Source organism: Pezoporus flaviventris, unplaced genomic scaffold, assembly GCF_033815535.1.
Source record: "Pezoporus flaviventris isolate CSIRO_AGI_PZ_B2104156 unplaced genomic scaffold, CSIRO_AGI_Pfla_v1 ptg000036l, whole genome shotgun sequence".
In the NCBI taxonomy this organism is placed as follows: domain Eukaryota; kingdom Metazoa; phylum Chordata; class Aves; order Psittaciformes; family Psittacidae; genus Pezoporus; species Pezoporus flaviventris.
The window spans coordinates 23,751,165-23,763,465 of record NW_026892584.1 but is presented as its reverse complement, the minus strand read 5'-3'; the positions used below and the strand labels follow the sequence as shown (position 1 = coordinate 23,763,465).

The window sequence follows — 12,301 nt, the reverse complement described above, 5'->3', positions numbered from 1 at the left end:
CAGAAAGTGGAAATTTGTATCCTGCTGTTCTTCTGCAGACATCTACAAAGAAATCGGGGTTTCCTCAGGCAGTAACATTTATTACCAATTAGAGTTCCAGTTAAACTGTGTAAAAAGTGGAACTTACACAAATCCCACTGTAATGCTAAGTAGGTTCAAACATACCGATTTTTCAGCATTTCAGCAATAATTAAATATCTAAAGATCACTTATTTAAAGGTTTTTACTGTCGCAGATATTTCATGGGTTTATGCGATACCTAGTTTTGACATGCTTTTATTAAGTAGTCATACTAAATACGAAATATGTTGCTGTAATTATATGTGGTTGGAATCAGTTCTTATCTTTATATGTCACTTGATAGAAACCAAGTGTAGTAGATAAACAAGTAGTAAACTTCTGTATACTCGTAAAACAGAAATTTGACTTTGTTACAGTGTTGACAACCTTGTAAAATGTGTAACAGGCTCAAAATTCTGATTCTGTAAAGAACTTTCAAGTGATTGAATTTCTGGTTGGTATAGAAACAATTCAGTCTTCATAACTATCTTCTTCATACGGTAATTATAAAAACATCAGATTATTTAGCACACATAAATAAAATTAACATTTTGTAGAAGAAAAAATAACTGTGGTTTATTCTGTTTTTTTTTTTTCTCTCTTTTATAGCTTTTGAAAAAGCTAAATTAAAACAAGAGAAGGCAAGTGCTATAGAAGCCAAGAAAAAGGAGAAAGAAGATAAGGAAAAAAAGAGAGAAGAATTAAAGAAGATTGTGGAAGAAGAAAGGATGAAGAAGAAAGAAGAAAAAGAGAGACTCAAAATAGAAAAGGAAAAAGTAATGCATTTGCAGTCTATATATTTCATAAGAAACAGTACAATGGTTTTTTAGTTTACTTGTTTCTTAGGTGCTGTCTGCTTCAAGTTACTTTCCTTTAACTGTTTTCAGTCAGAGAAATGCACTTTAGAGGAATAGGCAGTTATAAGATCACATGGATTTATGTGGATAAGATTCTCTATATTAAACTTTTAGTTCGCAAAAAGTTCTCTTTGAACTTCTGAAGTAATGTGGTGGGTTTTTTTTTTTTGTCAGTAGTGCATGATAGTATTTGGTTTGATGGTTGTCTTCTATTTAAATGTTAAAGACTGTACTGGATCAGATTCACAGTATGTTAAAAAGTTGTGGGTTTCGTTGTGTTTTCTCTTTGGATGGAAACTGCTAAATAACTTTTTGTCTCCTTGAATACAAAGAAATTATTTATTCCACTGTACTTTGCCACATCCACTACCTATTTTGGTGATCTTTTTTTGTGGCAGCTTGCATAAATACTTTTATTAGATTTTTTTTTTCCCTCATCTGCTTCCATTAATAAAAATCAAAACAAAAAAGAAAACCCCACCAACAAACCCCAAAACTAAACAAACAACAAAAACCCGCCAACATTAATTTAATTTAAATTTTATACTATTTTTTGATTGAGATAGTAAGTGATGCAATTCTAGAAACTGTAATAGGGCATTCTGACCATATTTTATATACAATTGTGACACCATTTCAGGAAAGAGAGAAGCTGCGTGAAGAAAAAAGAAAATATGTGGAATATCTGAAACAATGGAGTAAGCCCCGGGAGGATATGGAGTGTGATGATCTTAAGGTATGACTGAAGTCCCAAGGTAGATTCCCAAATGCAGAGGTGGATCTAGATCTGATCCAAATGCAGGAGGTTGTGCATCAGCTGCAGTCATATAGTATTTCCCAGTGGTGATGCTAATAGGATCATCAGCGTTTTCACCCTCCAGAAAAACTTGACAGGCTGTTCCCAGTCTTAACATGGAACAGATGTATTCTTAAAGCGCTGACCTTAGCGTGGAGGGTTTTGAGCATGCCTGACTTTTCTGTTAAATATACACGATGTGGTCACCTCAAATAGACCTGTGTTACTTAAAAGACTGCAGTAGTGAAATGAAGTTCTTTGGCTGCAAAAGGTAGAAAGACTGTGGCGTTCTTGTGATTTATACTCTAGCAGTATCCTTGCTTAATGAGCATCTTTCTGGATGATCCTGGAAACATGTAGAAAGTAACAAGAATTTACTTCCCAAAGAGCATAATGTTTTAAACAAGAATATTCTTGTGCGGTTGTACATAATAGAAGATTGTCTAGTGGTATGTATTTATTTACACTTTATTATGATTAATTTTGGCAGGGGATAGAAAAGGTAGGAAAAATTGTCAGAAACACAAGGATGGGGTTTATTTGAATACACATGGAAACATAAGAAGTACAAGGAGGACAAGTGGGATGAGTGTTAAATGAATTGAAGGGGTAGCACTGGTTGAGAGCAGTATGAGAATTGAATGTGTTTTCAAGGAGAGCTGTGTAGTCCCTTGAAGATGAGACTCTTGGCTATGTTTAGAATGGGAGAAGAAACAAGAAAGGGAAGAGCATTGCCAAAACAAGACAAAGCTGAGCAGAACAGTGCTGCTATGTTTCAGTTGGATAAGAAAAAGGGAGGGGTGGGAAAGTAGTACCACTATAGTGAAAATTGGCAAGACTATAAATAAAGATGAGTTTAGGTAAGAACTGCTTTTCAAAAAATTCCCTTCTCCAGAAATATGTGAAATGCCTTACTGTGTTCTTCTGAAAGCACAGAGTTTGTGGCATTCTTCTCATTGATGTTTGTGAACTACCACTTTTGTGGCAAGGAGCCATCTTCATTGAAATTTTTTGACTCTGTCCCCTAGACTTACATCAGGATGTTAAATTGAAAAATTAGAATTGGTATTGCAAACTCCTGTCTCCGATTTGGAAGTGGTGTCTCTGTTAAGTGGTCTTGATACATGGTTACATCAGCTCCCTTTAAAGTGTCTGTAGCTATCATAACTGCCTTACCAATGCAAAAAAAACAAATACCAAAACAATCATTAGACATGATCTTGCATATCCTACTACTAGATGGGTGTGGTTTTATGTGAACATGTTGGGGTTTTGTTGGCTTGTCTTCGCAAGCAATAGTGAGTAACTTTTTAAGAATATGTTTATTTTTGCTTGTCTGTGCAGTTCCAGCAAACTTAAATACAAAACTCTTGTGAAATAATAACAGGTTTAAAGAAAAAATGTTGGCAGCCGGTGCTCTTAACTTGTAGTGGGTTTGAGCTCCTTTAAACAAATATACAAAATCATTCATCTGCATGAACATGAATAAGTTTTTATCCCAAAAGGTTGAGATATCATCCAGGTTGCATGCACACCAGTTTTTAAAGTTAGTACTGCCACAGATGTTACTGTAATAACTGTTTGTGTCTTGCAGAACTACTTTCAGTAAAATGTAAAGAAACCTGACAGAATCGTAGATTGTCGTTTTAATCAGTTGTGTACTCTGCAGAAACCAAAGACAATATTAAGTTGTCCCATTTGGATTGCAGGAACTTCCTGTTCCAGTGCCAGTGAAGACAAGGCTTCCTCCTGAGATCTTTGGTGATGCTCTGATGGTTTTGGAGTTTCTGTACGCTTTTGGGGAACTTTTTGATCTTCAAGATGAATTTCCTGAAGGAGTGACTTTAGGCAAGTTGTCATTTATGTGGAAAGGTGCCCTGATTTTTTTGGTGTTGCTTCTCCTACCAAACAGCCAAACATCTTAGGTGCACCAAAGTACCTGTGCTACAAAATCTTCTCTGCAGCTTTAATATGTCAGTGCTTTCATGTGCATATCAATGTAGTTTGCTCTTCATGGTCAACTTCTGCGATGTTTATAAAAATCAAAATTTCAATATAGAAGTTGTTAATCTACATATTAAAATGGCTACTTGTACTTTACCCTTGCAGTTATATATTAAGAAAATAATGTTTTGTGGGACACCATGTTTCTGACACCCATCACCTTAGGAATATTTGCAGTAAATGATGGAAAAGTAACTTATACCTAAAGGAAAAAAATGTTTTCGTTCTTCAGTACATAATCGTTTTCCAACTTTGCGGCAAAAGTGACGCTTCTTAAACTTTATTCACAGAAGTTTTAGAGGAAGCTCTTGTAGGAAATGACACTGAAGGCCCACTATGTGAATTGCTGTTTTTCTTCCTGACTGCCATCTTTCAGGCAATGGCCGAAGAGGAAGAGGAAGTGGCCAAAGATCAAATAGCTGATGCTGAGACCAAAGGTCAGATCCTTAATTTTACTGTTGAAAAACTGAAATTCCACTGGAATTAACTTTTAAACTGCATGATTTATGGCATTCCTTTGTTTAACCTTGTCTTACTATGCATGGTTATTCTATGTAAATGGACTTGTTTTTTCTCTGTTGTCTGAAATTAAAGCTTTAAACTGGGCATGGAGTGTGGGTTCTGGGGGGAATAGAGAAAAAACAAGCTTATTGTTGCTATGATTATATCCAGCAAAGCATAATAAGCTTTTAACAGCACTGCTTATGTTTTGGAGGTGAGGAAAACTTGTCTTCACCTTCCTGCTCTTCCTTCAGCACTGTGAGATGTTTCTCCTGAGGGTCAGGAAACCAAGGCATTTTCCTAAATCTTCTCAAAGGTCCCTAGCTAAAAAAAAAAAATTATTCTGGACCTAGCTGCATTAAAACTTAAAACCCCCCAGCATGACTGTAATCAAGAATTCAATATTCATTGCCCTTCAAGACTCAAAAGTATGCATCTGTAACTCCCAGATGCTACCTTGTCTCTGTGTTTTTCCAGTAAAGGATCTTGAAGTCCCTCTGCCTTTGGACTCTAAGGCTGAAGTTGCCCACTTTTTCAGAGGTTTCTACTGTATGCTAACCACTGATGAGAAGAAAGTATAGGCTTTGTTCCAAATTTATGTGGTCCTGTGTTTATGGACTGCCAGATTTGCTGACTAATTAAAGGAGAAGTTTTGACCCTTTTGCTAATCTTTATCTCATTAGCAGTAGATAGGAACGTCAGAGCACTCCCCATTTGAGGTCAGTTGAATCCTGTGGTGCCCCCATAAGACAGATATGTGAGGTACAGGGAGTTCTTTTAATTCCTTCCTTGAAAACTAGGAATATTCTCATTCTTAAGATTTATGTCTTGTCTATAAAATGCCTTTGTATAAAATATGGGCAGTATCTTCAGCAGTGGAGTCGGCTCTTTTTAATTGAATAAAGTTACAGATTTGATATGGTGTTAAGAAATTCAAACTGAATGTTAATTATTGTTGCATTTAGCAATTAAATGGTATCTTTTAACTACTCAAGAGTATTGCTTGGGCAATATAAGCAAGGATCCCATTATCAGGTAATCATAGAATAGTTGATTAGATTCTTTACTACTCATAGGACTGATCAGAAAAATTGTAACTTTCATGTTCTAATTTGATGATACGGGGTTGGCAATTGCAAAAAATCTGCCAGTTCTAATTTAGCTGAGCTGTGGGAAGGGCACTTTATCTGGGACTTGCCTTGGAACTTTCATGTCTCGTCACCTTTAGACATCTTCTTTCCTGTAAAAGAATTACATGTTCTTGGCTTTATAATTCTGGATAACCAAACTAGTAGTAGTCAGCATGTTTGCTCACTGCAGTTTTGTACCAACAGTGTTTCTGCAACAGCAAACACCATGGGTGTACAGGTTTTGGTGTGTGCAGTACTTTCTCGAACTGTGTTATACAGATACAGTGGGAGGCGAGGTGCACAGGTTACTTTTGCAGTGTCTGGGTGACAGTTGTCAAACATCAATCATCATATGAGACTTGTGGATTTGCTTTTTATGTAAGTCTGGTTTTGTGGCTCTTTACTGACTTGGTGGCTATGTAACTGCTTAATGATTTGGATTTGAATAAAATGAAATTGGTGAAACTGCATACAACACTGTAAAAAAGTCTGCCAGCCCTCTGGAGAAATACCTGTAAGTGCTAAGGAAACTTTTGTCTAAGAAACAGGAATTTTGCTGTTTCTCCCTTTCACTGCCCTGCTTTCCTGGTCAGTTTGCTAATGTGTGATGCTCCTTATGAAGTGCAGATGCTTGTTTTGGTGAAATATGGTTTCTTTGTTATGCCTTATTAATTGTATTTGTGCAAGACAGTAAGGTTATGTCTGAGTTACAGATTAAAAGTATACAGTGAATAGTGATAACCAGTATCAAAATGTGTGATTGGTTTGGATGGCCTTTCCCAAAAAAAGCAGAATGATGATAGGAAATAACAGTTAATTTGAGAGAATGAAATACAGGTTTTCTTGCATTGTTGGTTGGTTTTGCTTTCAAGCGTGTTTACGGATTTGTTTTTGCTGCCTTTTATGTTGCCATTTTGCATGTTTTGTTCATTGTGGTTGCTTTAACAGCTCATAGCAAAAACAGTGTATAGCATGTGGTGCATGTCCTTAGCTTGTAGTTGGATTTTTAGTTGCATTTAAAGACGTGTAAATCTTAATTTGGGTGTTGAATTGAGTTTTGAATAGATTGATGCTTTTGTAAATATTTGGCCCTCTTCCTGCTTTGTCTGCAATTTACAAAAAACAAGCTTGCTTTCCTCCCCTCCACAGTACAAGTCTTAATTTGCACTAGAATAAAGTGTTTATTTCCTTAAAGATTTAACAGAGGCTTTGGATGAAGATACAGACCCCACAAAATCTGCACTGTCTGCAGTTGCAACTTTGGCAGCTGCATGGCCCCAGTTACATCAGGGTATGTGTGGGTTTCACTTCTTATTTTGTTGCTGTTATTAATTTGCTCTGTTTAAAGCACATTTTTAAATACGCATGTACCTTTAAATGCCTATATAAAATAACTGTTCATTCTTCTCAACTGTAGGCTGCAATCTGAAAAACTTGGATCTTGATAGCTGCACTCTTTCTGAGATTCTCAGACTTCACATTCTAGCGTCAGGCGCTGATGTAACATCAGCCAATGCAAAATACCGTTACCAGAAACGAGGAGGGTTTGATGCTACTGATGATGCTTGCATGGAGCTGAGACTAAGTAATCCTGGTCTCTTGAAGAAACTTTCAAGTACCTCAGTGTATGATTTGTTGCCAGGTAATATAAGACAATAAATGTTAGAGATTATTAGGGTGATTGGTTTTGTAACTGCTTCAGATCAATAATGGTTGAAATTTACTGTATCGTAGAATAATCCAGATTGGAAAGGACCTCTGGAGGCCACCTAGACCAACAGCCACCCCCCTATGCTCTGGCCCCTACAAGCAGATCAGAGATTGCAGAGCTAGGCAGTCTCATTACTTCTGAATAGCTTTTTAAAATCCCACTTGGAAAAATGTTAGTTTTACTTGCAGAAGGGGATCTCTCTGGGAGAAGCATCTGAGTGTTTCATTCCACCCCTGCTTTTTATTGCTGTTCTGGTTTAGGTCTGTTTTGTTATTTGGAAATGGAGAAAAGAAATACTACCTACTGTTACTTATCTCCATTTTGAAAATAATATTGCATTTTAGTTCTTACAGTGCCTAAAGTTAATAAATTAAAAATAAAGGCTTACATCTCTGATCAAAGCACATCTTTTTCAGGAAATGCTGCTTAGCAAGTTCATCTGGTACACTTACAGTACAAATGTTTGACCATTTTTTCTCAACTGAGAGCAAATCACCAGTCTGGAGTGTGTAAGCGTAAGGCTTATTTATCAGTTTTATAATGAAGTCTAAATTTTATTAGGAGAGAAGATGAAGATCCTTCATGCCCTCTGTGGGAAACTTCTGACTCTCGTCTCCACTCGAGATTTCATTGAGGACTCTGTTGATGTGTTACGACAGGCAAAACAAGAGTTCAGAGAATTAAAAGCGGAACAGCATCGCAAAGAGCGAGAGGCAGCAGCAGCAAGGTAAAACTAGGATATGGAAAGCTAAATTTTATTGCAACAAATTAGATTAATTCCTCAGCTACAAAAGGTATGTGACAGCCAGTAGTAGTGTTTGTGTTCTGTGGTGATTTCCTGAGACCCCTAGATTTTCACAATGAGGAGTGAAACCTTGCATTGTGCTGTCCCACATTACTGTTGTTTTTTCAGATGATGCTGTAGTATTAAAGAAAATAGATGCAGACAGATCAGGGACTAGATTAATTGTAATTGGTTTTTTATATCCTTCTTACTATTAGGATACGTAAGAGGAAAGAAGAAAGGTTAAAAGAACAAGAGTTAAAAATGAAAGAGAAACAAGAAAAGCTGAAGGAAGAGGAGCAAAGAAATGCTGTGGTAGAAGTATCTGTTGGGTATGATACATGCTATTACTGTGATACATATGATAGAGCACTTAGTGATGTGGCCACACCTTCCTTACTTAGTTTTAATTTTCTCAGTCATATACAAAGGTATATTTTAAGTCTGTAGTCATCAATGTTGATTTCATTTTTCTTCCTAGTGTTCTAGAATTGCTTTGTGAAAGAGACTTTTATTTTTAAAATCAACTCATTATTATTATACTCATAAGTCTATAAAAAGCTACTGACATGAGAAACATACAAAATGTTGGGGTGTTTTTTTGTATTACTTTGTCTTGCATTGATTTCAGACTTATGAATATCATTATAATAGACCATTCTAGTATGTGGAACTGGTCTGATCTGAGCTACATAATACTGATCTCACGTGACAATTTATAAATCAAATTAAATAGTAGTTTTTGTTTGTTTTTAAAAAAAATGCCATGCTATCCCAGGTGATTTCTATAAAACTAAAATTTTTTCATTCTGTTAGTGAAGCTGTATGGCTTCAGGTGGTAATATTTGTGCAGGTGCAGCTGTATCTGATTACAGAAAAAAAAAGCAAAGTGGAAATACAACAGCGTATCTTTACCTGTTTGAGGAAGGGTGTTAGTTACTTACTTTTTGCAAGCAAATATACTTATGGGCCAAAGGCAGATTTTTGCTATGTTTTTGCAACTCCACTTGGGGGAGGAATATTATCCTGTAATGATTTCATGTAGTTCTTTAGGTTTTTCATTAGATTTGCTACATGAGGGGAAAAATATGTAATAAGCATTTTATAGAACAGTGTACATTTTACTGAGGAAGCATTTTTTTAGTCATGAAAAAAATTGAGCTCAGTAGAACTATACTGTAAAATATCTTGACAAAGGGTCTGATTTTAATAATGCTCTTCAAATGAAAGAGTGAATCCCAAAGGGCAGGTTCTTGTCTTTAATATGGAACTTTCCATTTACAGTTCAGTGGGTTTCTTTTGGGTTTTAATATAATATGACTTAAAATATTTTTTTTTAAAGCGTTATAGGTGTTCTACTAGCTTAAGTACTTCTGAGAGGAAAATGCAGTTTGTGTTGAAAGTGCCATATTGTGTATTTTTTTTCTTTTCATTCTATTCAGCTTTTAATGGCTGGTCACTTAGTCATCTTTTGGTTATTTTTTTATGTGTCAGAGAGGAGGAACGGGAAGACCTTGATACTAGTACAGAGAGCAAAGAAGTTGAACATAAAGAGCAAGATGCGGACACAGTGACAGAGGATGAAGAAGAGTTGGGACCAAACAAAAAACGAAGAAGGGGTAATACTATAATGGATTTGTTCATTTGTGTACATGTATGCACACACGCATGCATGCACCTGGGAAGTTCTTGGGGTTTATAGTAAATTTTTATAAAGTATCAATCTTTCTTGTAAACTTTTTAAAGAAAAAGAGGAGAAAAAAACCTCAAACCCACAAGCAAAACCAAAAGAATCCCACCCAAACAAGATCATAATGGGCTCTTAAGTGCATCGAGCTGTCCTGATGTTGTTACAGCATTGGGTTGTATGTCCTTTCACGCTCCAATTTCTTCCGTTACTTGATCTCTGGACTCCTCATTGTCTAAAACCCAGGCTGTTGCCTGACAAAGTTATGAGTAGTGCTCTCATCTTAAATAGAATTTTAAGATTCTTGAATGCCCATGTTTGAGGCATTGTGATGGGATGGCAGATAACTGTTGTTTCATTCCTGCAGTTGGGGAAGCTGAAGGTCACACTGGAAATTGGTACAAATGGAGCACCAACAGCATTGCTCACTGTTGCATGTGTCAGTTATAAGATGTACTTTTCTAGATGACTGTCAGGACCTTATTCTTTGGTAAACTAAAATGTAAAATGGAGTATATTCAGCTGGTGTCAGTTTAGGGGACATAATAGTAGTATATATATATTGGAGAAAAAAAAAGCAGTAATGTAACTGAGTTCGTGATAAAACTTCTTATCTAGGGATTCTAATATTGCTTGAGGCCTTTGTGAGGCTTAAGTTTGTAATTTTGAGTATGATAAATTAAATCCAGACCAGTTTGCACTCAATAATGAAATTGCTAGAATTTCACTTTATCATAATAGAGTACTTCTATAACATACTTTTCTTAAAATTCTAGGCTTTTTTTATAGTGCTAAAAATGACAATGTCAGTAAACGAGACTTGGCCTAGGTTCTGCAAATTGAAAGTATGCTAAAGATGGCTACCCCTTTATCAAGGGAAGGGGAATAATCACTTGAATTTTTCTTAAACAAAAGTAGTATTGCTTCTTGACTAATCTGGTTGTCTTAGACTGTGAGTTTTGATAATCACAAAGGGACAGCTCAAAACCCCACCCTTTCCTTGAGTTTTTGGTTAAGGAAAGTATTTATAAGTGCATTGCTGTCATACTTCTTCCCTTAACTTTTAGGGAGGAGGGGGCAAAATGGATATAAAGAATTTACAAGACAAGAAGAGACTGCTTGTGAAAAGAGTGAACCTCTTACTGCTGAAGATGAAGAAGTTTTAAAGCAGGAGCAACAAAAGAAAGAGAAGGAACTGTTAGAAAAGATTCAGAATGCAACTGCCTGCACAAATATCACCCCATTGGGTCGTGATCGTCTGTACCGACGCTACTGGATTTTCCCCTCTGTTCCTGGATTGTTTATAGAAGAGGACTATTCTGGTCTGACGGAAGACATGTTGTTGCCTCGAACCTCTTCCTTTCAGAATAGTATACAGTCTTGCACAAATGAACCTCAGGTATTCAGTAAAACTGGAGAGTCTTTGAAATCTTCTGAATCTACCTCCAATATTGACCAAGATTCACACACCAGTGTTGTCGTAGAGGTGCCAAGGCCAGTATATAAACCAAACCGTTGGTGCTTTTACAATTCTCGGGAGCAACTGGACCAACTCCTAGAGGCTCTCAATTCCCGAGGACATAGGGAGAGTGCCTTAAAAGAAACTCTTTTACAAGAGAAAAGTAGAATATATGAACAACTAGGCAGTTTTCCTGTGGAAAAATTCCATATTCCAGGTAAATGAAATGAAAAATTCTTGGTCTTGCTTATGCAGCTCTAACTTCTATATAATATTTTTAGAAACCCCTAATTCTCATTTACTTGCAATTGCTAAGATATAAGAATTAAGAATTGTTTCACTCTGAAAAATGGATTTGGGTTTATTTTGGGGTTTTGTTGGTTTTTCTCTGATGGATCTTTGGTATTTTTCTGGTGGCTTATGCTAAAAAAAGCAATATTTTTTCAGTTATCCCACTGCTTAGTAAAATGGGATTGGCTTTTAAACAAACATCTCTAGAAGTAATTTGAGCTTTGGGAAAAGATTAACTGGGGAATAAAGATTACTATCTGCTAAAGGTAAATCATAGTATTGATCATCTGATGTCCTCATTTCCAGTCTGAAAGCAGACACAAGATACGACACTGGAGACAGAACCCTGCAAAGGGAGGCAATTACTATTATCTTGATTTCTGAGTAGGACATGCTCTTTCATAACATTATAATGCATGAAAATCTTTCTAAAGCCTTTATTGGCCTATTGTGAACAAGGGAATGCATACTGCAGGGTCATACTAATTCCTTTGGGAGGAATGTTTAAGAAATTGCATTTTGTTTTGAATTATGCAAAATTACAGTGAAGACTTCATGTTAGCTGTATTGGGGCAAGGGAGTATTACTTGTATCAGAACTGAGTTCTGTTTTACTGGAGTATGTATATGCCAGGGCATGCCATGAACACGTCATGTATGTAAATTCATACCTGATCTACCATTTCTCTCAGTGGAAACTAGTATGGGACAGAGTTTCTGCATAGTAGTTAAGCTTTATTTGGAGGTTTATGGCTATGTTTGTGGGGTTTGGTGAGAAAATCTCTGTAATTTTCTCATAAATTTATGTATGTGTGTGGTTCCTTCTGTTCCTAGTTGCTGCACCTTTATCTGTATTTTGTGTGTTCCATTTCATGTTGCTTCCTGCCCTGAAGCAACTTGATTTTCACAGCCATAGATGTTTCATCTCTTGCTAATTGTAGAATAACACTGATTTTTTTTTTAATTTTTTTTTAATTTTTTTTTTTAAGTAGCTTTCAACTTAAACAGAAACAAAAAAAAAA

At 36.1% G+C, this 12,301-nt stretch overlaps 1 protein-coding gene across 4 annotated transcripts in view; it reads left to right on the top strand.

Annotated features, from left to right (window-relative positions):
* The window catches only part of BAZ1A (bromodomain adjacent to zinc finger domain 1A), a 61,486-nt gene that overhangs the window by 31,942 nt on the left and 17,243 nt on the right, over positions 1–12,301 (top strand). For 2 of the 4 annotated variants that reach the window (XM_061463504.1, XM_061463503.1), the window contains 10 exons: positions 670–836; positions 1,558–1,653; positions 3,423–3,561; positions 4,008–4,154; positions 6,544–6,639; positions 6,766–6,990; positions 7,621–7,786; positions 8,062–8,175; positions 9,338–9,462; positions 10,598–11,206. In XM_061463504.1, the coding sequence (XP_061319488.1) occupies positions 670–836; positions 1,558–1,653; positions 3,423–3,561; positions 4,008–4,154; positions 6,544–6,639; positions 6,766–6,990; positions 7,621–7,786; positions 8,062–8,175; positions 9,338–9,462; positions 10,598–11,206 (1,884 nt within the window). The remainder of the gene's footprint in view (positions 1–669; positions 837–1,557; positions 1,654–3,422; positions 3,562–4,007; positions 4,155–6,543; positions 6,640–6,765; positions 6,991–7,620; positions 7,787–8,061; positions 8,176–9,337; positions 9,463–10,597; positions 11,207–12,301) is intronic. The other 2 variants (XM_061463506.1, XM_061463505.1) reach the window with 2 other exon arrangements.